General features: G+C 44.7%; 1 protein-coding gene across 13 annotated transcripts in view; it reads right to left on the reverse strand.

Moving 5' to 3' along the window:
• aak1b (AP2 associated kinase 1b) overlaps window positions 1–22,182 on the reverse strand; it is a 126,077-nt gene that overhangs the window by 20,402 nt on the left and 83,493 nt on the right. For 2 of the 13 annotated variants that reach the window (XM_080217246.1, XM_080217235.1), the window contains 4 exons: window positions 20,851–20,946; window positions 16,455–16,556; window positions 14,906–15,022; window positions 11,378–11,488 (listed from right to left, as the gene is read on the reverse strand). The exons of 1 other annotated variant lie outside the window; for it this stretch is intronic. In XM_080217246.1, coding sequence (XP_080073372.1) covers window positions 11,378–11,488; window positions 14,906–15,022; window positions 16,455–16,556; window positions 20,851–20,946 — 426 coding nt within the window. Of the gene's footprint in view, window positions 1–6,568; window positions 6,671–11,377; window positions 11,489–14,905; window positions 15,023–16,439; window positions 16,557–20,850; window positions 20,947–22,182 lie in introns of all 13 variants that reach the window. 10 more of the 13 variants (XM_080217239.1, XM_080217234.1, XM_080217247.1 and 7 more) reach the window with 9 other exon arrangements.

Consider the following 22,182-nt stretch of genomic DNA (forward strand, 5'->3'; position numbering starts at 1 on the left):
ATTCTTGGCCTGACTCCTGATCCACAGCCATGTGGCTGTCTCTTAACTGCCCTCTGAAATGCTACAGCAAGCCACTCAGTTTATGGCAATTAAGGATGGGCAACAAATGGACAACACTATGATTTAGGTTTGTTGTAGAAAAGGAAAAAAATATGGTCTGCAAAACAGAGTTTTGGATTGAGGAAAGGCAGATTTTACTAAAGTAAGGCAGGATCTGGCCAAACTGAGACTGGGAACAGTTTCAAGTTGGAAAATCTACACAGAACAGTGGAGGAACTTTAGGATGAAATATAGGAGCAACAAGTCAAGAGAATCCGAGATATCCAGGAATATTCAGGACTTGATAAGAAAGAAAAGATTTGTTTTTAGCAGGTACCAAGGGAGCAAAGTTGCAGGGGCTTGAGTGGAGTAGAGAATTATAGAATCCCTACACTGCAGAAGGAGGCCATTCAGCCCCATTGAGTCTGCACTGACCATGACCACCCTATTCCCGTAACCCCACATATTTACTCTGCTAATTCCATGACACCAGGGTCAATTTAGCATGACCAATCAATTTAACCCACACATTTTTGGACTGTGGGAGGAAACTGGAGCACGCAGAGGAAACCAACACAGACACCAGGAGAATGTGCAAACTCCACACACACAGTGATCTGAGGCCAGAATTGAACATGGGTCCCTGGCACTGTGAGGCAGAAGCGCTAACCAGTGTGCTGCCTAGAAAGGGGGCAACTTAAGAAAGCAATGAGGAGAGCCAAGAAAGGACACGAAAAAGTACTGCCAGCTAAGATTGGGGAGAATCACAACATATTTCATAAGTATATTAAGAAGAAGAGGATAACCACGGGAAGTGTAGGACCCATACGAGACAAAGGGGGAAATTGGTGTGTACAGCTGGAGGACTTTGGCAGGGTGTTAAGCAAGTACTTCACAACTGTCTTTTCTCAGGAGGAGGAGGAGGACGTAGGTATGAAATTCAGGGAGAGAAACTGAGAGGTTCTTGAGTATTATTCATAGGGAATGAGGAGGTGTTGGAGGTTTTGGAAGGTTTAAAAGTGGGCAAATCCCCAGATGCGGATGAGTTTTATCCCAGACTACTGTGATAGGGAAGGGAGGAAATTCAGAAGCTCTGACCCAAATTTTTAGTTCCTCTCTGGCCACAGGGGAGGTGTCAGAGGACTGGATGACAGCTGATGTGGTTCCACTTTGCAAGGAAAATGGTCGAAGTAATCCAGGGAATTACAGACCGGTGAGTCCCAGATCAGCGATAGAGAAACTTTGGAGAAAATTCTGAAGGAGAAAATTAAGTCGGAGAGGCAGAGTCTGACCAGAGATACTCAGCAGTCAGAGGGAGGTCATGCTGTATGAATTTCATTGAATTTTTCAAGGTGGTGACCTGGGGTATAGATGAAGGTAGCACAGTCGATGTAGTTTATATGGATTTCAGCAAAGCCTCTAACAAGGTCCCACAAGGGAGACTTGTAAAGGAGGGGGGGAGTCTTTGAGCCATGAAGAAAAGCTGGAAATCTTGGGTTGTTTTCTTTAGAGCAGAGAAGGTTAAGGGGAGACATGACGGGGTGTTTAAGACTGTGAAGGACGTAGACGAGGTGGAAAGGAAGCAGCTGGTCTCCTGAATAGAATGACCAATATTGAAAGGGCACAATTTTAATGTGAGGGGCAAGAGGTTTAGAGGGGGCCTGTGGGTGGTGGGAATCTGGAGCGCATTGCCTGGGAGACTGGTAGAGGTGGGAAACTCATAGCCATTGAAGGGTATATGGGTGAGCACTTAAAATGTCATAACATTCAAGGTTATGGCCAAGCATTGGAAAGCAGGGTTCATGCAGATTTAGTATAATTTTGCTGGTGCAGACTCAATGAGCCAAAGGGCCTCTTCTGTACTCTATGACTTAATGACCCATGTCTCATGAAAAGAATGGGGGTGGGGAAGAAAGTCCACCCTAACTCCAGCTCTCCTAGCAGGGTGGGTGCAAGAAACGTAACACGCTTACAGAGGCATTTCCATGGTAAATATAGGCACAGGAATCTCTCACAGGAAAAGGTGACAGAAATTCTACACAGATATAAGAGCATTAAATGTATAAATGCTGGTGTCACTCAATCCAAGCTCTATTCTTCAATTAATAAGATTTCTGACCACATTGCAAATGTGCAGCATCATGTGCAATAGGCATTTTTTAAATCCTGGAACGTTTGGATTCTGAGGGGAAGATTTAGCAAAGCGAAAATCACAGAAGCAGTGATAATTTAATACCTGGATTATTTCCAAGTAATTTTGACTGCTGAAAAGGCGGAAGTTTGATTTGCAGGCAACACCGAGAGATAGACAGCAAAATGGTTGTTAGCTTAGAGAGATCTTGAAATGCAGATTGCTGTGACATGAATCTCTACTGCAGCATCGTGAGTACAAATGTGTAAAAAATAACTTGTACTTTTCCCTTCAAGGAACATGGCCAAGTGCATCAACTTCAAGATGATGGCAGGTTTGAGCCCCAGTTCACGCTACTACCTCTGATTTCAGCTAATGCCTTGAACTCAGCCAGAATTCCAGTTCTCCATCAATAATGAAGGGTTGCTGGACAAAGGAGGAATTGCACATGATGGTGATGTCTCCTTGGGAAAGGATAGCCCTGCGTTTAAATATTAGAAACCCCACTATGCAGAAGAACGCCATTTGGCCCATCGAGTCTGCACCAACAACATTCCCACTAAAGCCCTATCCCCATAACCCCATGTATTTACCCCGCTAATCCCTCTAACCTACGCATCCGGGAACACTAAGGGTCAATTTCGCATGGCCTAACCTGCACGTCTTTGGACTGAGAGGGGAAACCAGAGCACCCGGGGGAAACCCACACAGACACAGGGAGAATGTGCAGACTCTACACTGACAGTCACCAAAGCCGGGAATCGAAGCCAGGTCCCTGGAGCTTTGAAACAGCAGCTAACCACGGTGCCACCCATTTGTGTAATGAATTCAGCCAATGTGAAGTTGTTGCAACGTTGCCAACCAAGGCATCCCATTTATAGGAAGTATGCTTGGCACACACAAAAAAAAATCAATACAATAAGTGGCAAAATAATTCATTTTGGATGTTTCAACAACAAATGTTGGTTCTGGCACTGGGTGGTGTGCCCTCCTTTTCTTCCAATGCAGATGTGCAAATCTTTTACATCAATCTACGATGCAGCTGGGTCTCAATTTAATGGCTCTTCTGCAAGGTGGCACCTTCTACACTGTTGTATTCCCTCAGTACTGCACTGAACAGTCAGCCTGGATCATGCGCTCACATCTCAACAGTGCAACCACTTTGCCCAGGGTGACCCCGAAGGATGGCCAGTGCCCTTGGAGCCAAAACCCAAAATGAAATCTGTCAGAGGTTGAGACTCCGAGTTACTGGATGTCATACAATCCAGCAGCAAAACGGAATCCTTTCACCAAACATCCCCGGCACCGTTTTCCCCCGAGAATATTTCATCATTCTTCTTCTGTTTTCTGAAGCTACTGAACTCCTTCGTCTTGCTCATTCCTTCATGTAGTGTGCAGGAGCCAGCAAAAGCCTTTTAAAGGTTGGGACACCCATCAATGACTCAAGCCCGATTCCAATGCAGGTTGCTGCTTTTAGAAGAAATATCAAGAAACATTGCAGGGAAAAAAAGTTAGCTTGATGTTGAATAATTAATTTGGAACTAGTTGACTGCGATGTTCTTGCTCTGCTCAATTTCACCAGTCTTTTGAGATCATCCTTATAAAATCAGTGTAGAATAACAGTGGTCCATTTCAGTTGCAATTTCAGGCAATCATGCGGTTGGGAAAACACAAGATGTTTGCAAGTTGTATGCAGAGAAAAAAACAATACTTGAGTTTTAATAGATGCGTTACATCTGGTGAAAAGGGAAGCACTTTTTTTTCTTCTACTCCCTTACAGACGGACAATTCTTGATTCTCTATGAAGATTGAGAAATAAGTTTGGAATTCCATTTTACATCTGACTTATACTCTGCACTGTATCTTTGGCTGCTTTTTGAGTTTGAAATGCTCAGACTTGAAAGACAGATGGATTCGCAAAAACTGGCTGGCGCTCTTTACATTTAGATTTGATTCGTCAGTCCAGAACCTCCATCTCCTTGTTTTGGGTGGTGTGGCTCCCTTCCGACCAAGATGCCCCAAAATTTCCCATGATGTGAGACCACAAGGCGTGAGAATAAAGACAGATTGGGTGAAGCCATACCAGGAGATAATGTAATGTCCTTGCAGCCAAGAACAGAAGCAAACATGGCCAAGAAAAGGTGCATTCGTAACCTGGGCATACAGGTTGAATTTCTAATTGCCAATTCTCCCAGCAGATCCAACTGCAGGCAGTAACAACAGAATAGATTTCAGTTCAGCCCTGTGATGGAAAGAATGGTGGAGTCTTGGCTACTACTGGTCATAGCTCCAGACTACAGCATGCATGTTGCCACACAGCTCAGACTCCTTGGTGGGGTGGGGGTTGGGGGGTGGAGGGTGGGGGGAGGGGGGAAGAAAATCGCGGCACTGGGGTGAGATGTGCCTTTGAGTCAAGAACTGAAGAAGATATTGCAATAATATTGCACTTTGCCTGTGAAATATGAAGGCAACTAGCCAGACGCTTGAACTCACTTGACTCCAACTTGAGTGATTCATAGAATCCCTACAGTCCAGCAGGAGGCTGTTCGGCCAACAGAGCATCTTACCCACCTTCTTGCCTTATCCCTATAACTCCCCACATTTATCCCGGTAATCCCCCTAACCTTCACATATCTTTGCACACTAAGGGGCAATTTAGCATGGCCAATCCACTTAACCTGCACATCTTTGGACTGCAGGACGAAACCAGAGCACCCAGGGGAAATCCATGCAGACATGGAAAGTGCAAACTCCATACAGACTAACCCAAGGCTGGAACTGAACCTGGGTCCCGGCACTGTGAAGCAACTGTGCTGCCCAATTAAAACCATCGCACCCACCATGAGGATATACGTAGCATTCAATGTTTAATAAAACTCCAAGCGCGTGTGAACGAATGAACACTCGGAACATGACATTCTGAAGCACACTCGCCGGAGCTTGAAAATCACGTGCTGGCACTTCAATGTGATGACCTGAGGATAGAACCTCAGGCTAACAATCCAATCCAGCTCTGACCAAGTATGCAACATTTTTGAATAAGGGGTCATGTCGACGGTGCACACCGCTGCAAGTGTGCATGGTAGTGGAAAGAGTGAACGTTGAAGGTGGCGGATGGGGCACGTTGCTGCAGTATATCTTGTAGGTGGAGGGCACTGTGGTAGGTGATGAAAGGAGTAAATGTTTGTTGATGGGGTACCAAACAAGTGGCCTGCTTTGCCCTTGATGACGTTGCACTTCTTGAGTGTTATTGGAACGGAACTCATCCAGGCAAGTGAGGAATATTCCATCACACTTCTGACTTGTGTCTTGCAGATGGTGGACAGGCTTTAGGGAAGTCAGGAGGTTGAGTTACTCGCTGCAGTATTCCCAGGCCTCTGACCTGCTCTTGTCACCACAGTAAGCGTATGGCTGATCGAGTTCAGTTTCTGGTTCATGGTACCCTCCTTAGTGGGGGGAGTCAGCAATAATGCCAGAGAATGTCACGAGGAGGCATGCAGATTTTCTCTTATTGGAGATGGTCATGGCCTGACACCTGCATTGCATGAGTGCGACATTGATGGTGTTTTGATGTCAAGGAAACAACCTTTGTGCAGGAACTGGACTGGACCACCAAGAATCTGGTCTGAAGCAGCTTGTAAGGAGGATTTCAAGATGAATGCTGCTCCACTATCTAAAACTGCCAAAGCCAAGACTATCAGGAAAAGCCGGAACAAGACCACAAAGGTAACGAAGATCTCGCTACCACCTCCAAAGGAAACGGTGGCTTTGCTGAATGATTAAATACTTTAATCCTGTCAGCAGCGTGCCCAAGGCATCACGAGTTCACATGAAACCAAGATCTTCTTGACATGATTCAGTCACACAAGAAACAGTTCTATTTTCCTGAATTATTGACTCTCTTGTGACTTTTCACATTCCGACACAGACCACATTCCGAGACTGACTGCTGAAGACTGGAAACGTGTTGGGAGAAACCACATCGCAGCGGATCCAGGGACATGCCGCATTCAAAGATAGTGCTGGGCAGGTGCTCAATTACACCAACAAGATTTACTCAACCAGCTGACTGGGGATCAGAAAATTCACCCTTCAATCTCTCCCAGCAAGTCAAAGCAAGGATTCAATCAAAGCTTTGCGAGTTTGACTTGGCCCAAAACCCACACGAAGAAATGGGAAGAGCTCAAGGTATAAAAGGAAAATTACAAAGTTAAGATTGGGGCATTTGTTTTGTGTGGATATGGAAGATCTTCCATAGGAATTAGTGATCAGGATTGAATGACACTTGCATTGTTTATTTCCTGGCCCAAGAGGGTTCAGTGAAAGGCATAGAGAAAGTAAACAAAAGGGGGAAAGAAGACAAAAACAAGACGGAACATGTTGTAACTCAAACCTTACCTTGGGAATTTTTTGATAACACAGGAATGGGGTCAAATTCATCTTCTTCCACTTTGTCATTTTTAATAGACAGATCAAAGTCTGAGATGAGGTTAGTATCCTCTGCAGCATGTAAAAGGGAGGAGGCACGGACAGTAAGAAGCAAGATTAACCAGAAAGTCAACTTTAAACAGGAAGAAAAGGGTTTAATACAAATAGAAATACTCAGCAGCTTAGGGCAGCATCTGTGGAGAGAAACCGCATTCAGACTATAAATCTCTGCTCTGTTATATTTCCTTCTTTCAAAGGTTTAAATCTGACAAGCCTGGAAATAGGACTGTTCACAACTTGTAAATATATCATTCAAAGTTTTGCAAACTTAAGCCAAGTATGCAGTGGGCAATGCACAAGGCAGAATGGAGTACAACCAACATTGCTGTCTGCATCAGCTTCAAGCCTCACCCTCACTCTTCCAGGAATTGGAACGCCACATCAATAATGTGATTAACTCTTTTTCTGCCAAGACCACTGACCAGATATTCTGAAAGTTCATTTTCTTTGTTCCACTGGCTGCTGCCTTCATCAAACAATATTCTTTGCACAAGGAACTATTTTCCATTTCTCCTCACTTTCCTTGGAAAAGGGAGAAAGTTCTTCAAGGTACAGTTCTCATCATGTGGGCTAATCACATGCACAATCCTCCATTCTCCAGTGTTGCCTGGGCTAAGTCACTGCTTAACCCTTTAAATACGTTTTTTTCATGCATATTTTCCTTACGCAATATGAGCATGTAATACTTCATCATAAATTTAGTTTCACTGAAGCACCGTTCATAACAACAAAACATGAAGCCAAAAGCTTTTTAGAAATGTTTCTGAAAGGCTTAAAAATCACCTTCAATCATTTAATGAAGTTGCAATTTTCATTCCCCACTTGGACATCTAAATCAGACTGTACCATCACACTCGACTGTTTTAAACTGTGAATTTCTGTTTGCCAAATTCAGGACTCCCATTGCTGCACATTCACCTCTGAAATTAGATCTCAACACAGCCTAGATCTCCAAAATCCAAGTTTGCAACCTCCCTTTCTGCTGGTCTGACTTGTCTGACATGAAGGGGGGAGTTTGGACCAACATTCACTGAATTCCTTGCGGGTGCAGGCCAGACTAGGAGACAAGTCATGAGTCGACACAAACTGGCACGATCCAGTGACTTGCAAGCAGCAGATTCTGCGCATCAGGAAATCTGTGAGTAGCCTGCCTTCCAGAGCCTCACTCATTCAGACAAAGGCAAAATGTTGTGGATGCTGGAAATCTGAAATATAAACACAAGTTGCAGGAAATATTTGGCAGTCGAGCAACATCTGCGGAGAGGGAAAGAGAGCCAACATTTCAGGTTGGTGACTCTATAATCAGAACTGAAAGCTCGTTGACCTGAAATGCGAACTTGCATTTCTCTCCGCACAGATGTTGCCAGACTTGGCTGAATTTTCCGGTATTTTCTGCCGCAATCGCTGTTAGTCGCTGTGAAGCGTGCCATGCCAACACTTACATTTGGTCCCTGCAGTGAAAATCAATGCGTATAATTCTTTTACCCAAGGTGAAGGTGAGATGTGGGCAATGCAAAGGGCCAGCATAACTGCTAAACCCTCGTAAATGCACCAACACTCCACAGCTGCAGTACTGAATTCTACTCCACCACCATTTCCGCAGATGTGAAACAGTGCCACAGACTGCGGGCTGGGATACAGCGCTCATTATCTTTTCAACAAGGGAAAGGAAGAGAAAGAGAGAAATACACATGGCTTTACACAGGAGATTAACGGACAGGTATTTGTATTTGCAACACTTTCATGGTAGCACGCAAAAGCCATTGCGTGCGCAATGAGCTGCTGTTCTTCGTCAGACTCTTGTGTAGACATTCTGACATTTGAGATGAACTTGAGCTCAGGGGGCTGATGCTTTTAGTTAAGAAAGCCCAACAACACCTCTACTTTCTCAGAAGACTAAGGCAATTTGGTATGTCAGCTCTGACTCTCACCAACTTTTACAGATGCACCATAGAAAGCATTCTTTCTGATTGTATCACAGCTTGGTATGGCTCCTGTTCTGCCCAAGACCGCAAGGAACTACAAAAGATCGTGAATGTAGCCCAATCCATCACTCAAACCAGCCTCTCATCCATTGACTCTGTCTACAGTTCCTGCTGCCTCAGAAAAGCTGCCAGCATAATCAGACAGACTCTTTTCCACCTCTTTCCATCGGGAAAAAGATACAGAAGTCTGAGGTTACGTACCAATCGACTCAAGAACATCTTCTTCCCTGCTGCCATCAGACTTTTGGCGAGACCTACCTCGCCATAAAGTGATCTATTTCTGCACCCGAGCTATGACTGTACACGACATTCTGCACTCCCTCGTTTTCCTCTCTATGAACGATAAGTTTTGTCTGTCTAGTGTGTATAAAACAATAATTTTCACTACATACTAATACACGTGGCAATAATAAATCAAATCAAATCAAATGAAACAGAGATGTCTGACAATATGAGCAATTCGAATAGTGGTACAGTACAACAGGCCATTCAACCCAACAGATCTCTGCTGGTCCTTTGAAAGAGCGATCCAATTCACCTGCTCTTTCCTCATTGTCCTCTTATGCATGAATTATTTATCCAATTTCCCCTGAAACAATGAAATCAAAATCTGCTTCTGCTTCTTTCCAACTTTGCTCAGGTTCCTTTGCCCACTCACAGAATTACAGAATACTACAGAGCAGAAGAGGTCCTTCAGCCCATCGAGTCCACACCCACGCCTGGAAGGCCCTGACCTGCCCACCTGATCCCACTTGCCAACATTTGGCACCCATAGCTTTGAATGTTATGATGTGCCAAGTACTCATCCAGGTACTTTTTAAAGGATGTGAGACATCCAGCCCTGATAGAGTCATAAAGGGTTGAAACATGGAAACAGGCCCTTCAGCCCAAATTGTCCATGCCACCCTTTTTTTAGACTCCTAAGCTAATCCCAATTGCCCGCACTTGACCCGTATCCCTCTATACCCACCTTACCCATTTAACTGTCTAAATGCTTTTGAAAAGACCAAATTGTACCTGCCTCTCCTACTACCTTTGGCAGCTTGTTCCAGACACTCACCACCCTCTGTGTGAAAAAATTGCCCCTCTGGACACTTTCGTATCTCCCTCCTCTCACCTTAAACCAGTGCCCTCTAGTTTTAGACTCCCCTACCTTTGGGAAAAGATATTGACTATCTCGCTGATCTATGCCCCTCATTATTTTATAGACCTCTACAAGATCACCCCTCAGCCTTCCTCACTCCAGAGATGTGAGGCATGCTGCCCTCACCACCCTTCCAAGCAGCGCATTTCAGACCATCATCACCCTCTGGCTAAAAAAGAATTTTCTCATATCACCCCTTAAATCTCCCATCCAAGACCCAACATTGGTGTAGTCTGGTTGTCAGACCTGCTGCCAGTTCTTTCTGTTTACTCGATTAAAATCCTTCATCATTGTAAACCAGCCCAACAAATCTTCCCCCTCTGCTCAGACCACAAACCCAGCATCTTCATGTCAATGAAATCTCTTTTGCTTCTTCTTGGCAATAAGGTCTTTCTGGATTCATAGCAGGGCCGATGGGGATGATGGACAACAATCAGGAGATGAAAACTTGAGGGCCGAGTATTTCTGGAGACATGACATTCACCTCCTGAACAGCACCAAGTGATGGTTGCAATGCAGCCCAGGGCAGTTGACAACAGTATCCTACTGATGTTAAAAATCACTGCCACAACTGGAAGCTAGGCAGAAAGTGAAGATCATGTTGTCTTAGATAGATCACCGCCATTCCTTTGCATGCTGGCAGCTCTCTCATGTCACCACCAATATCACAGATCCAATGAGTCAATGGAAAACTTGGTAGAGAAAAGCAAACATGAGAATTTGATTGAACGCACTGTACTGTCATCCACAGATAAGGCAGACTTATGGTCGTGAGAATAATAGCTGCTTCCACTCTCCCACTCACAAGCACTAAGGAGGCTAATATGTTCCTTAAGTCGGCATAGTTTAACCTTGCTTGAAATTGTAAAATTTTGGATTAAGTCAAACATAGATGGAAGGAAGTGGGAGAGGCTGCAGAGGAAAGGAGGAAAGTAATGATTATCTACCAATGGTCGCTGCTGTTCAGCTGACACCATTGCGAATACAACTGTGGAAGTTGGAAGAAAATCCAGCACAGTGACTGTGGGGAACTATCAGCAACATCGATCCATGTAAAAATGCTCAAACAATGAGCACCTCTGTTTTTGGGAAATCTACCCCTTGGAACTAAATCATTTCATTTGAACTAAAAAGACAGAATTATATAATGGAAGGAAAGCACCATCGGTAAGTCAGTTCCATTGACAAGTGTAGTACTGAATTCAAGCTCATCCAATGATACATTCAGGACAGTTTGCAGCTGTCAGCTGCAAGAGACAGATAAAAATCACAGAATTTACAGCAGTGAAGCAAATACACGATGCTGGTTTTAATCAAAGCCTGGTAACCATGGCGATATTGCACTCTTCTCTCCCAGGCCAGGAGGTAAACATTACAGTGCACTTTGATTCAGGTTTCCACTGTGCAAAACTAAGTGGTTTGCTCAAAATTCTTACATGACATTTCTTCCACAGCTTCGAGGTCTTTCTCAAGAAGACTGAGAAAGGACCAAATCCATAGGAGAGAAAAAAAGAGTACAAAGAATATTGAGAGAGAGAGAGAGAGAGAGAGTTAGAATCTGAAAAAGAATGAAGGATTGGACGCCCTTACCTGGCTTAACCTGACCAGCTGAAACCACAGGAGTAAATTCATCAATAAGTTCAGTCACTGGGTTAGAGAGAAGAGAATAGTCAAGAATGGAGTCCTCTCCGGTGAGACAGTCTAAGGCAAGGTTCAGCAGGCACAAGGCAGAGAAGCAGAGAGGGAAAAATAAACAGGAAACGGTTAGTGAGAGATCCTGCAAACCTCAATGCTATTTTCCAATATTCACTCTGTCAATCCACGTGGGGGAAATGGACTTTCCGATCCTGCCGAAAATGACCCCTAGTGGCAGGTTAGCCAGCAGAAGGATGGGTAAGCCACACAATAACTCTGTCAATGGGGGTGGAACTGGACGAGCCACCGGGGGCGGGTGGGGCAGTCAATGGGGAGCTGCCTCCACTGCTGGCAAACATGCCGCAGCGGGGGGCCAGAAATGCCCACCTACCCACTGTCTGATCAGCATGACAAAATACTTCTTACTCGTACTATAAATTTTGGGGAGGAAACTTTTTTTCAGGTTCTGGAAAAAACTTGACAAAAAGCTAAGAACTTGCAAAGCTTCACATCACCCTCCCTCCCCCCTCACCCACATTCAGAAGCTCTTTCCATCCATATGGTTCCAACATGTAACCTATTGAAAAATATATTTGAATTTTCACTAAATAAGATGTGGCAAGTATTGAGTCACAATGAAACTCAAGCCTTCCCACATCACTGACAACTGTCCATGGGAATAGAGGGATACGGTCCCCGGAAGGGTGTGGGGTTTTATTTCAGTCGGGCAGCATGGTCGGTGCAGGCTTGGAGGGCCGAAAGGCCTGTTCCTGTGCTCTCATTTTCTTTGTTTTATCATTCATTCCCCTTTCCAAACCTCATTTTTCTTGGATGACTCAGATCTTGAGGCACTTCACCTCCCCCCGCCTCTGTTTGCCTCAGAAGTAAAGCCAACTCATACTGCATGTGATGTATCAGATCAACAGCCCAAGGTGTTTGTGAACAGGAACTTTATCACCACAGCACAGGCAAAGGGCAGCGTGTTGGCACAATGGTACAGTGGTTAGCAATGCTGCCTCACAGCGCCAGGGATCCCGGTTCAATTCCCGGCTCGGATCACTGCCTGTGTGGAGTTTGCACAATCTCCCCGTGTCTGTGTGGGTTTCCTCTCAAAGATGTGCAGGTTAGGCAGATTGGCCATGCTAAATTAACCTTTAGTGTCAGCGGGACGAGCTAGGCTAAATGCATGGGGATGCACCCAGGTGGGATTGTGGTCGGTGCTGACTCAATGGGCTGAATGGCCTCCTTCTGCACTGTGGAATTCAATGAATAATTGACACTGCTTCAGTTGAACATCACTCCAAGACTCAGGAAGAACAGTGCCTGGGTGGGATAGTGGTGCCACATCTCATGTTTACTTCTGAAACAAACTCATTGCTGTTCAGTCAAAAGTTGACAGGGTGCAGACGGTCAACCCTGCTGCCTCGGCATTCATCATACCTGTGCACAACGCTCATCAATCACACTCAGTCAGATAACCTGACTGTCAACTGCCTGACTGCAACCCATATTGTGGATTTGCATCTTGGAACTGGCAGTTGCAGTACAAATGAAACATTAAATATGTGCACATGTTTGAAACTAATTTTGCTGCAGGTTCAACTCATCTGGTGTGGCTCACCAGTGGAGTAATAACTGCAAGACCCAAAATAACACAGGTGGCCGGTGATGCTGTTAAAATGCAACATCAGCCAAATTTTCTTCCTTTCCTTCAGCACAAGTCACCTGGAAGATGATTATCCTGACTGATGATATTATTTCAACAAATTATTTAAACTTTAAAATTCGCACCCTTATTTTTGAAGGCTTCCCCAGCTGGTCCTGTCGAAACAAAGCAGTCTTCTCCAGTTTCACATCCCCACATACACATTGGGCTCCTCCAGGATCAGCTTCCAACACACTTACTGACCAGGTGAGTGCAGTGCAGAAGGAGGTGTTGCGTGGCCCACTGTGCCTGCACAAGCTCTTTCCAAGAGGAATTCTGTTCGTCCCAGTCCGCACACCCCCCTCCAATCTTTTTCCCCACATCCCTGCAATGTTTTCTCTTGAAAGCATTTATGTTAATCCATACCCATGACGCTCTCGGGCAGGGCATTCCATAAAACCATAAGATATAGGAGCAGAATCAGGCCATTTGGCCCATTGAGTCTGCTCTGTCATTCAATCATGCTAGGGTTGAATGTCTACACTCTCTGAGCATTTGACTCAACCTTTGATCCCCTCACCAATCAAGAATCCATCTATCTCTGTCTTAAATATATTCAATGACCTGGTCCCCAAAGCCTTCTGTGGCAATGAATTCGATAGATTCGCTTCCTTGTGGCTGAAGGAATTCCTCCTCATCTTGGTTCTAAAGTGTTGTCCCTTTACTCAAGTCCTTCCTACGAATGGAAACATCTCACTCACTCTATCCAGGCCTTTTAGCAGACTGTAAGTTTCAATGAGAATAGTCACTCACTGTTTGATGAAGCTTTCTCTCGCATCTCTACCCTGCGAAATTCCCTTCCCAAATCCCAGCAACTTGCTAGCTCGTTCCCCCCATTTCAGTCTCCTCACTTGGATCACACTTCAGCTGCCATTCCCATTGTTGTCACAAGGAAGCTGCAGTTTCGGCGTGTGAACAAACCCCACAAGCCTGAGTGATTGAGGGCCAGAGAGGAACTTGTACATCATGCCTTCCCCTTACTTCGCTCAGCATGAACTAAAAGGAATTTTCTGACCCTCCAGCAGGCAAGATCTTCCAGACACGCCAACAGGAACTTAAATGGATCTCTGCATCCACCATGGGAAAACACAGCGTGGCAGGGCCAGAATGTCTCAGTGTGTCTCTTAAAAACTCCATCTGCTTCCTTCCCATTGACTGCAAGGTCAAATTCACATAGTCACAGCGCACATATGAAAGTGAGAGAAAAGGCAGACATGGAGGGAAAGAGTTCAGCTCAAGTCAGGAGAGGAAGAGACAAAGAGAAGTTTGTGCAAGAGTTTATTCTATGCCAGCTTTTGGTTTGCCTGATTGCCCTTGACTTGTGTTGTCTTCGGGCTGTAGGAAATTTCTCTTACTCTTAACCAGTGACTTGGATACAGTCTGCATTAAATTTTTCTCCGAACTATTTATTTACTTCCAAGCCCGCATGGCAAGCATGTCATTCTCGAAGCATAGGGTGGAATTTTACTGGCATGTCCACCCGCGGTCCGTACAATCCTGCCAATGGAGAATGCTGATCTCCGAGTCTTCCCCTTCCCTCCCATCGGAATCGGGGTGGGGATGTCAGTAAAATCCGGCCAAGGTGCCCAATGCCTTGCTCCCCTGGAGTCTCTCGCTCTGCTGTACACACAACACTATTGCCCAATTAACATAATCATTAACCCTTTACTGTTGACATGGGAACTTGCCAACTGGAAAATACCGGAGGTAAAAACATTCATCATCTTAAGTTACGGTGGCAGCAGGCGCTGAGATTTAACCGCAATGTAGTTACCAACCTGAAGCATTCTTTGCAGCCACTGCCCCTATAGATTCCGCCTGCAGTGGAGGCAGTCGCTGAGGCTTTGAGGTATCAAATCCAGGTATGAGATTTCCCACTGCTATCTCAGCCTTTCCTTTTTTTTAATAAAACCAGAGCACAAACAGACAATTAAAGGCAAGCACAGAGAAAAAAAGAAATGTTAAGGTGCATCAAGAACACTGCCAAGCTGCCACAGAGCACCAAGCTGGATAATTACAGATCATCTGCACTTTTCAACAACAAACCCTTAAATCTTTGTGCTATTAATAAAAACAGACATGGCAAGTACATTTTTTTGGATTGTTCTCAAAGGACAATTAACACCGGAAACAAAAGTGCTTCGATAAACTTGAAAACTGAATTCCATTCGTAAGATTAGAACTGCACATTCTGTAAAAAGAACACTTGGTTTAAAAATCCTGAATTCAACATTTAAACTGGGCTGGCAGAAACTCAGCACTCTGCAATGTCGATGGATTTTTAAAATGAGCGCTGAGTAAAAATACGAATTGGGAAAGGGAAGGCAAAGAGATAGCCACACGGCGTGGAAAATTATGGGGATGGGACTTCTTTATCTTCCATTAAATAATTTGTGTCACCTTGTTGACAAATGGCATTGAGAAAAAGAACAATTCAACTCATCGGCACACTCAGGGCTCAAGAGAAAAGAGTCTCAGCAGGTCTGGCAGCATCTGTAAGGAGAGAAAAGAGCTGACGTTTCGAGTCCAGATGACCCTTTGTCAAAGCTGCTGTTGGACCTGCTGAGATTTTTCAATGTTTTCTCTTTTGGTTTCAGATTCCAACATCTGCAGTAATTTGCCTTCATAAAGGGGAAAGATTTATGGTTTAATCCACTGGAATATACACCAAGGTGCCCTGTCACGCATAACACGTCATGATACATGTGCCACTGCTGCAGCTGGGTATTCCTCAAAACACTTAACACTGTTTTATTTTCATACAGTACAGATTGTCAGACTACATGACCGGCTTTTATAGAAAAGAGTTACACAATGGAAATGGAGAATAGGGTGAAAAGCGCACGAGAACCACAGTACAAACACACACACACACACACACACATTGAAGCTGAGATGAAAACACAAACAGATTCAGTAGATGTGTGAAGGATAGGATCCAAGAGAATTTTCAACCTCAACCCCTCAAACGCAGATGTATCTAAACAACTGACTGGGGAAGAAAAATCCACTGAGTAACAGCAGTTTGTGTGGTTGCACAGGCCATTTCATGGCTGCACTATCTATGTGATACAGGCTTCACAGTGCTGCTATATTTGTATGGCAACGCACTGACAGGCGCACACATGTTTCTATGCAGTGGGGCTACGATGTTGAAAATCAATCAGGTACGCTCAATTTTAATACTCTACTCATTTCTAACACACGCTCTCCCTCTTGATGTTCAAGTTGAAAGGGGTCCGAACTTTACCGGCTGAAAATACTCCAGATCCCCACAACATGATGATCATGCACATCGAAATAAAACTGCACCTGGAGATTTTTTACCATTGATATTATCCTCAGTACTCCCAAAGGGGTCACCAAGAGGTAAAAGATCAGGGAGCAGAAAGGAAGTCTCGGGAGATTTCAAACCTTCAATGAGTTTTTCTGTGTGAAGAGGTGAAGGAGATAAAGACAGTGAAACAAGAGATAAAAATTGAAATGCAGCGTCACAGCAAACGTACTGAATTATTTATTGGCAGCCTGAAAAATTTACAAATCAGGGGCTGACTGAGGGATGAAGGCAACATTACAGCCCAAGGTCAAAAATTATGAACAAGCTGGACTTGTCATTGAATCTTGAAACTCAAACTACAGCAATTCAGAGCCCTGTTCATCTTCCAGCACCTCAACTCCGGTTCTCCCACTGGCAATGCACTATGCAGTCCCAAGATAGAGGGGAAGTTTAAATTTATTTATTAGCATCACAAGTAGGCTTACATAAACACTGCAATGAAGTTACTGTGAAAATCCCCTCATCGCCACCTATCTGGGTACACTGAGGGAGAATTTAGCAATATCAATGCTTCTAACCAGCACATCTTTCAAACGGAGGAAACCCATGCAGACACGGGAAGAACGTGCAAACTCAACGCAGGCAGTGACCCAAGCAGGAATCGAACCTGGGTCCCTGGTGCTATGAGGCAGCAGTGCTAACCGCTGTGCCAACGTGGCAGATGCAAGATCCTGATGGGTGTGGACAGGGTAAATAGTGAGAAACTGTTCCCAGCCAAGGCAGCAACAAGAATTAAAGGGCAAAGCTTCAAACTATTTGGTAAAAGGAGTAAAAGTGACGAGGAAAAACATGTTCACCCAGAGGGTGGCTGAAGTGTGGAACGAAGCTCCTGAGAGGGTGGTGGTGGCAGGTTTGTCAAGATGCTCAAAAAGCATTGTTTTCTGAAAGGGAAGAATGTGTTAAGGTGACGGGGATAAGGCAGGGGAGTGGGCCGAGGTAGAATGCTCAGAGTTATTGCAAACTCAATGGGCCGAATGGCCTCCCTCTGCAATTCAACATACTGACAGTCAAGATTCTGCAATTCATTCACAACATTCACAGTAACAGAAGAGAACAGCAGGAAGGGGACTGCAGGATTATCACGAGATTGTTTGCAGCATATCGGGAGGAAGGTGTAGCGTCTGGGCCCTGATGGACCAAATCGATGCACAGGTGAAACCACTGAACATGATCCACAAAGGCTGAAGATGTGGGGAAGAGAAAATTACCTTCTCCAGTCTCTGCAGAGAACTGACTTCGGCACTCAGTTCTTAAACGTGTGAGGGTACAAACACAAGGGTGTGTAGCTTCTAAAAATGACATTGTCTCCAATTTAAGGAGAAAATGGGGGTGGGGATGGAAGTGAGTACCTGATCATTTTACCTTCATTAAAATCACTTCATCAAACACAGGAGTTTTACAATCGACTCAGTTTATGAAGGAGAGACAGCTGGTTATAGCCAAACACATGTGCCCAACCTTCCTGATCACTCGTCAGTGTTGGCTGCCAGGAATTGCACAGAGGCTTTTGTTCTGCAGTGTCATCAATTTCTGATGCATTGGTCTCCTGCAGGCATACTTCCCAGCGTAAATCACCCGACTAGGACAACATCAGCTCAGGACTGAAGGCGAGATCTTTGGTCTGCTTTCCTTAGTGACGATTACAGGAGGCACGGGAATGCGTACTTTTAATTTTAGTTCCCCTCCCATATCTTTATTATTGAGAGTCCAGAAAAGGGAGAAAAAGGTCCCAGGTACTTCTGAACAAGAATTAACCCAACTGAAAGTTACTTTAAATGAATTCAACGGACTGTTTGAAAAAGCTTGTTTTGCGCCCTCTGTTACAGGGTGGAAGCTGTACAGTCGAAATTAACAAATCCATCCAATGATTGGGGTCACAGAATGATAGAAGTTGACAATGCAATGCTGAGCGCTGAACTGATTCAATTATGTCACGACTTAACCATTCTCCAACATTCTGGAGGGCAGGAGTGGGCTGTGAGAAGCGTCGCCCCTTTGTGCTGTGACAGCGGCAGGACTTAACATTCCCATGCCACCAACCAGTTTGCGATTGTGGATTTATCCCCGTTCCTTGCACTTGTCTGTTCATCAGGAGGTCACAGCAATTCAATGAGCGCAGAGTGCTTTCCCTCGGAGGGATCAGAAACGCCACGTTTCTCCCTCCGCCATTGGCACAGGCACAGGCTGCCTGTCATGCCCATTTATCAAATCACTGGAACAGAACTTTGCAAGGTCAATTCAAGGGGAATCGAAAGCTTTAACTCATGGTGTCACGGAATACGATACAAAGAGACCAAACTTTGACCTCCCTTTTTCGCAACTGTGAAGGAATACAATTGCCCTTCAAACACTGAGCTCAAGAATTGGAACCAAATATCAAAGGACCCCAACAGAAATGGTTGCTACTATTTAACCACGTAATGAAGGGAAATAGGAGCAAACAAGCAGTTTAAATTAGCAACAGTTTCCAAAAAAAAGTCATAACAAACATCAAGTGATGCCTAATATTGGAACAATCGATGTCCAACATCTGAACAATGCTAATGATAATATTAGTTCAAGCTGCAGGGGAATTGATTTTCCATGGCTGACGTGCTACCAACATGATTAACGGTTTATTCAACAGTGAAGCAAACTTGTTTCTCGCCAACAAAATTCTGAAACAAAACTTGATTACAGAGCAGAGAGCGGGTAGGAATTTGTACCAAAAGCAAGGTCAGGAATAATTACAGATTTGGTACTTAAGAGTTTTTCTCACCAACCAAGTTTCCAAGCTAATTTTCATCGAATCATAGAACCCCGACAGTGCAAAAGGAGGCCATTAGGCCCATCGAGTCTGCACCACCTCTCCAACAGAGCACCTTACTCAGGCCCTATCCATGCAAGCCCACATATTTACCCTGCTAACTCCCCTAATTTGAGACATCTTGAAACACAAAGTTGCAATTTAGCACTGCCAATCCATCTGACCTGAACATCTTTGGACTGTGGGAGGAAGCCGGAGCACCCTGAGGAAACCCACACATTTTACTCAGGGTTTCCCAGCCACTGCATTAGCTTGTGCTGATGGCGCGAGTGCAAATTCATGGGGCAGTCGACTTCAAGTGACTTTTGCCAAGCAAGACTGCATGAAACATTGCATCCCCTCAAACACACACATTTGGACGTCCAATCTCTAACCCAACTCTTTGTCCCTTCAGCAAAAACATGTGCACAGGATCTCCGACTCTGCAGCTAACAGCATTTTCCCACTGCCACTCCCAAAGTGAGTCTTCAGGAGGGAAGGTGGATCCAGCGTTCAAGGCAATGTGAGGGAAAAGGTTACTGAAGGCAGGGGGGGCCAGAATCGTGAGCATGAACATTTATACCATCATTGCCTGCCACTGCGAACACAACAACACAGCTTAGCTTTCTCTGATGCTCCGAGTGCTACAAACTCGTACGACATGCTGCTCTCAGACAGCAGCAACTTCTAAAGCATATTGTTGTTTGATGGGAAGCGTGGGCCCACAGCAGCTGCTTTTAGCACTGTGGAGTGTGCTTGTAACAGCAGGTATAATCACACTGCCTCCAATAAAACAGACGGGATAAAAGAAGACATACAAATACTTGAAACGCCCACCAAGGTAGCTCAAGCTGTTAACAAAAAAAAAGCCTTCCGAGGTTGAAAATCTAAAATTTACTGCAGGGTACTAAGATTACTTCCCCAGTTATGAACTCCAATGTGCCATCATAGGTCTCCCCCGGAATGTTTTCAGATCTTCAGCACATTTAACCATTTCCGATTCCAATAAAATTACATAACAAATACTTGCTCCCCACCTCAAGCTCTCACTCTCCACTTCACCCTGGGACACAAGCGCAACAATGCAGTGATCTGAACCCCAGACTCTCCATCCCGCAGAAACTTATTCCAAACTCAAAGGCTGGAGATGTAACTAAATTTGCTGGGGATATCTGAAGCTGCTTTGGGTCCCTCCAAGCTTTGGTTTAATTGTAAATTCTTGTTCTGTTCTTTTTGCAACGGGGTAACAGAAAAAAGTTCAATATATGCACGTGTTAAAAGGTGGAGAAAACTATTCACAAATGAGGTGCAGAGAGGAAGAGCATTCAGATGTCGGCAAGTTAGGTGGTCTCAGATATATCCCTACCAAGCACTCACACTTCTGCAAAGATAAAAATGTCAAATGTTGCTTTTGGAACAACGCCATGATAGGTGTTTCATCTCAGGTGACATTCAAGTGTTAAATCAAGTTAAAAGCAACAGATTTGCTCCAATTTGACAACCTGGTAAATGGAGATCTTATCAATTCTCTCAAGAGGGCTCCCAATTGACTTGCCTGGATATGGTGAGGGGGTCAGAAAGGTACAATCACTGCTTGTTACCTGGTTGCTCTGATGTCGGAAGAGGAGTGAAAGGATCAGGTACGTTGATGGCCGGGATGGTGGCATCCGGAACAAACAGCTCTGCAGACCTTTCCGCTGAAAGCAGCCAAGATGAACAAGAGCAGGCAAGGGAGAAGCAGAAGGCAATAAAGAGCGGCATGCAGCGACGAAAGGAAAGAGAAAGTAATGATACGTCACCATCTGATTTACTTGCTTCATGTCCGCCCAGCCCACCACATCATCCCAACATAACATTTGCAGTACAGAAATGGACCTGCTTGGACCCAAGGAACCCATACTTGGTATTTACACTCCATACAACCCTGTGACCAGAGTGGTTTACCCCGCCACAGTCAGAGGGTCGAAATTTGTGTTGAACCACGATCGGCCAGCACACTGTTCACATTGCAGAAGAAGTTACTACCACAAAGTTCCACGAGAAGACGTCATACTATCAAGAAAGGCAAGAAAGTCATCTGAACCCCTGGCTAATTACATTAGATCTTATTCTCCATTATTTCACTGACACAACCAGCTGATTAAGCCACTTCCGAACCAAACTTTAGTTGAAACAAACAAAACATATTTTGTCATGAGATAAGAGCTCCTAAGTTTAAAAGGGTATTGTTCAGTGATTGTCAATGCTGCTGGGCAAAGGAATACTTTGTTTTGGCAACTTGCAACTGTCAGAGCATTGCATGAAGAGAATCTGCAAAGAACATCATACCAACTGGTAGCCGATACCTTGCTTTGACCTGGGCTTGGGTCTGTCTGATGAAGTAGAAGAGGTCTGATGGGCCCTCAGCTTGGAGTTTTCCTTGAGCTCCTAAAAGCACTGCGCAACTCCTCAGCCTTGTCTTGCCCAAAGCTACATGTTCAAGTCCTCTCATTCATTGAGAGCAGTCCAACTTGTCCTCTGCTTTATCGCTGGGAAGAAAATACATCCTGTCAAAGCTTCCTGTCTGGTACTCATCAGGGAAGGCACAAGAATACCAAACTTCCAGGTGAACAACAATTTACACTGCATCAGAGAAGGGTGCTGATTGGTTGACAAAGCAGTTCCAAGTGGTCGAGCTGTTGCCACGGAGAATGAGCCAGGAAGCCGCTGATCCCCCCGAGCTTGGTTCAATTCAAAAAAGAAAGGCCCAATGACTGGACATGTTCTTTTTGCCTGCAGAGGATAGGTCCTTGCTCATGATTATCTGTAGCAGTATAAATTGTTGTCGCCTTTCAAATCTGACAATTATTGCGACAGTCCCGGGGTGAGTTCAAGACAAAAAGCTTGACAACATGTCTCTTTTTGCATCAATACTCAAGTTCTGAAGAGACTCT

The sequence above is a fragment of the Carcharhinus amblyrhynchos genome, chromosome 34 (assembly GCF_965287045.1).
Source record: "Carcharhinus amblyrhynchos chromosome 34, sCarAmb.v2.hapA, whole genome shotgun sequence".
NCBI classification, from domain to species: domain Eukaryota; kingdom Metazoa; phylum Chordata; class Chondrichthyes; order Carcharhiniformes; family Carcharhinidae; genus Carcharhinus; species Carcharhinus amblyrhynchos.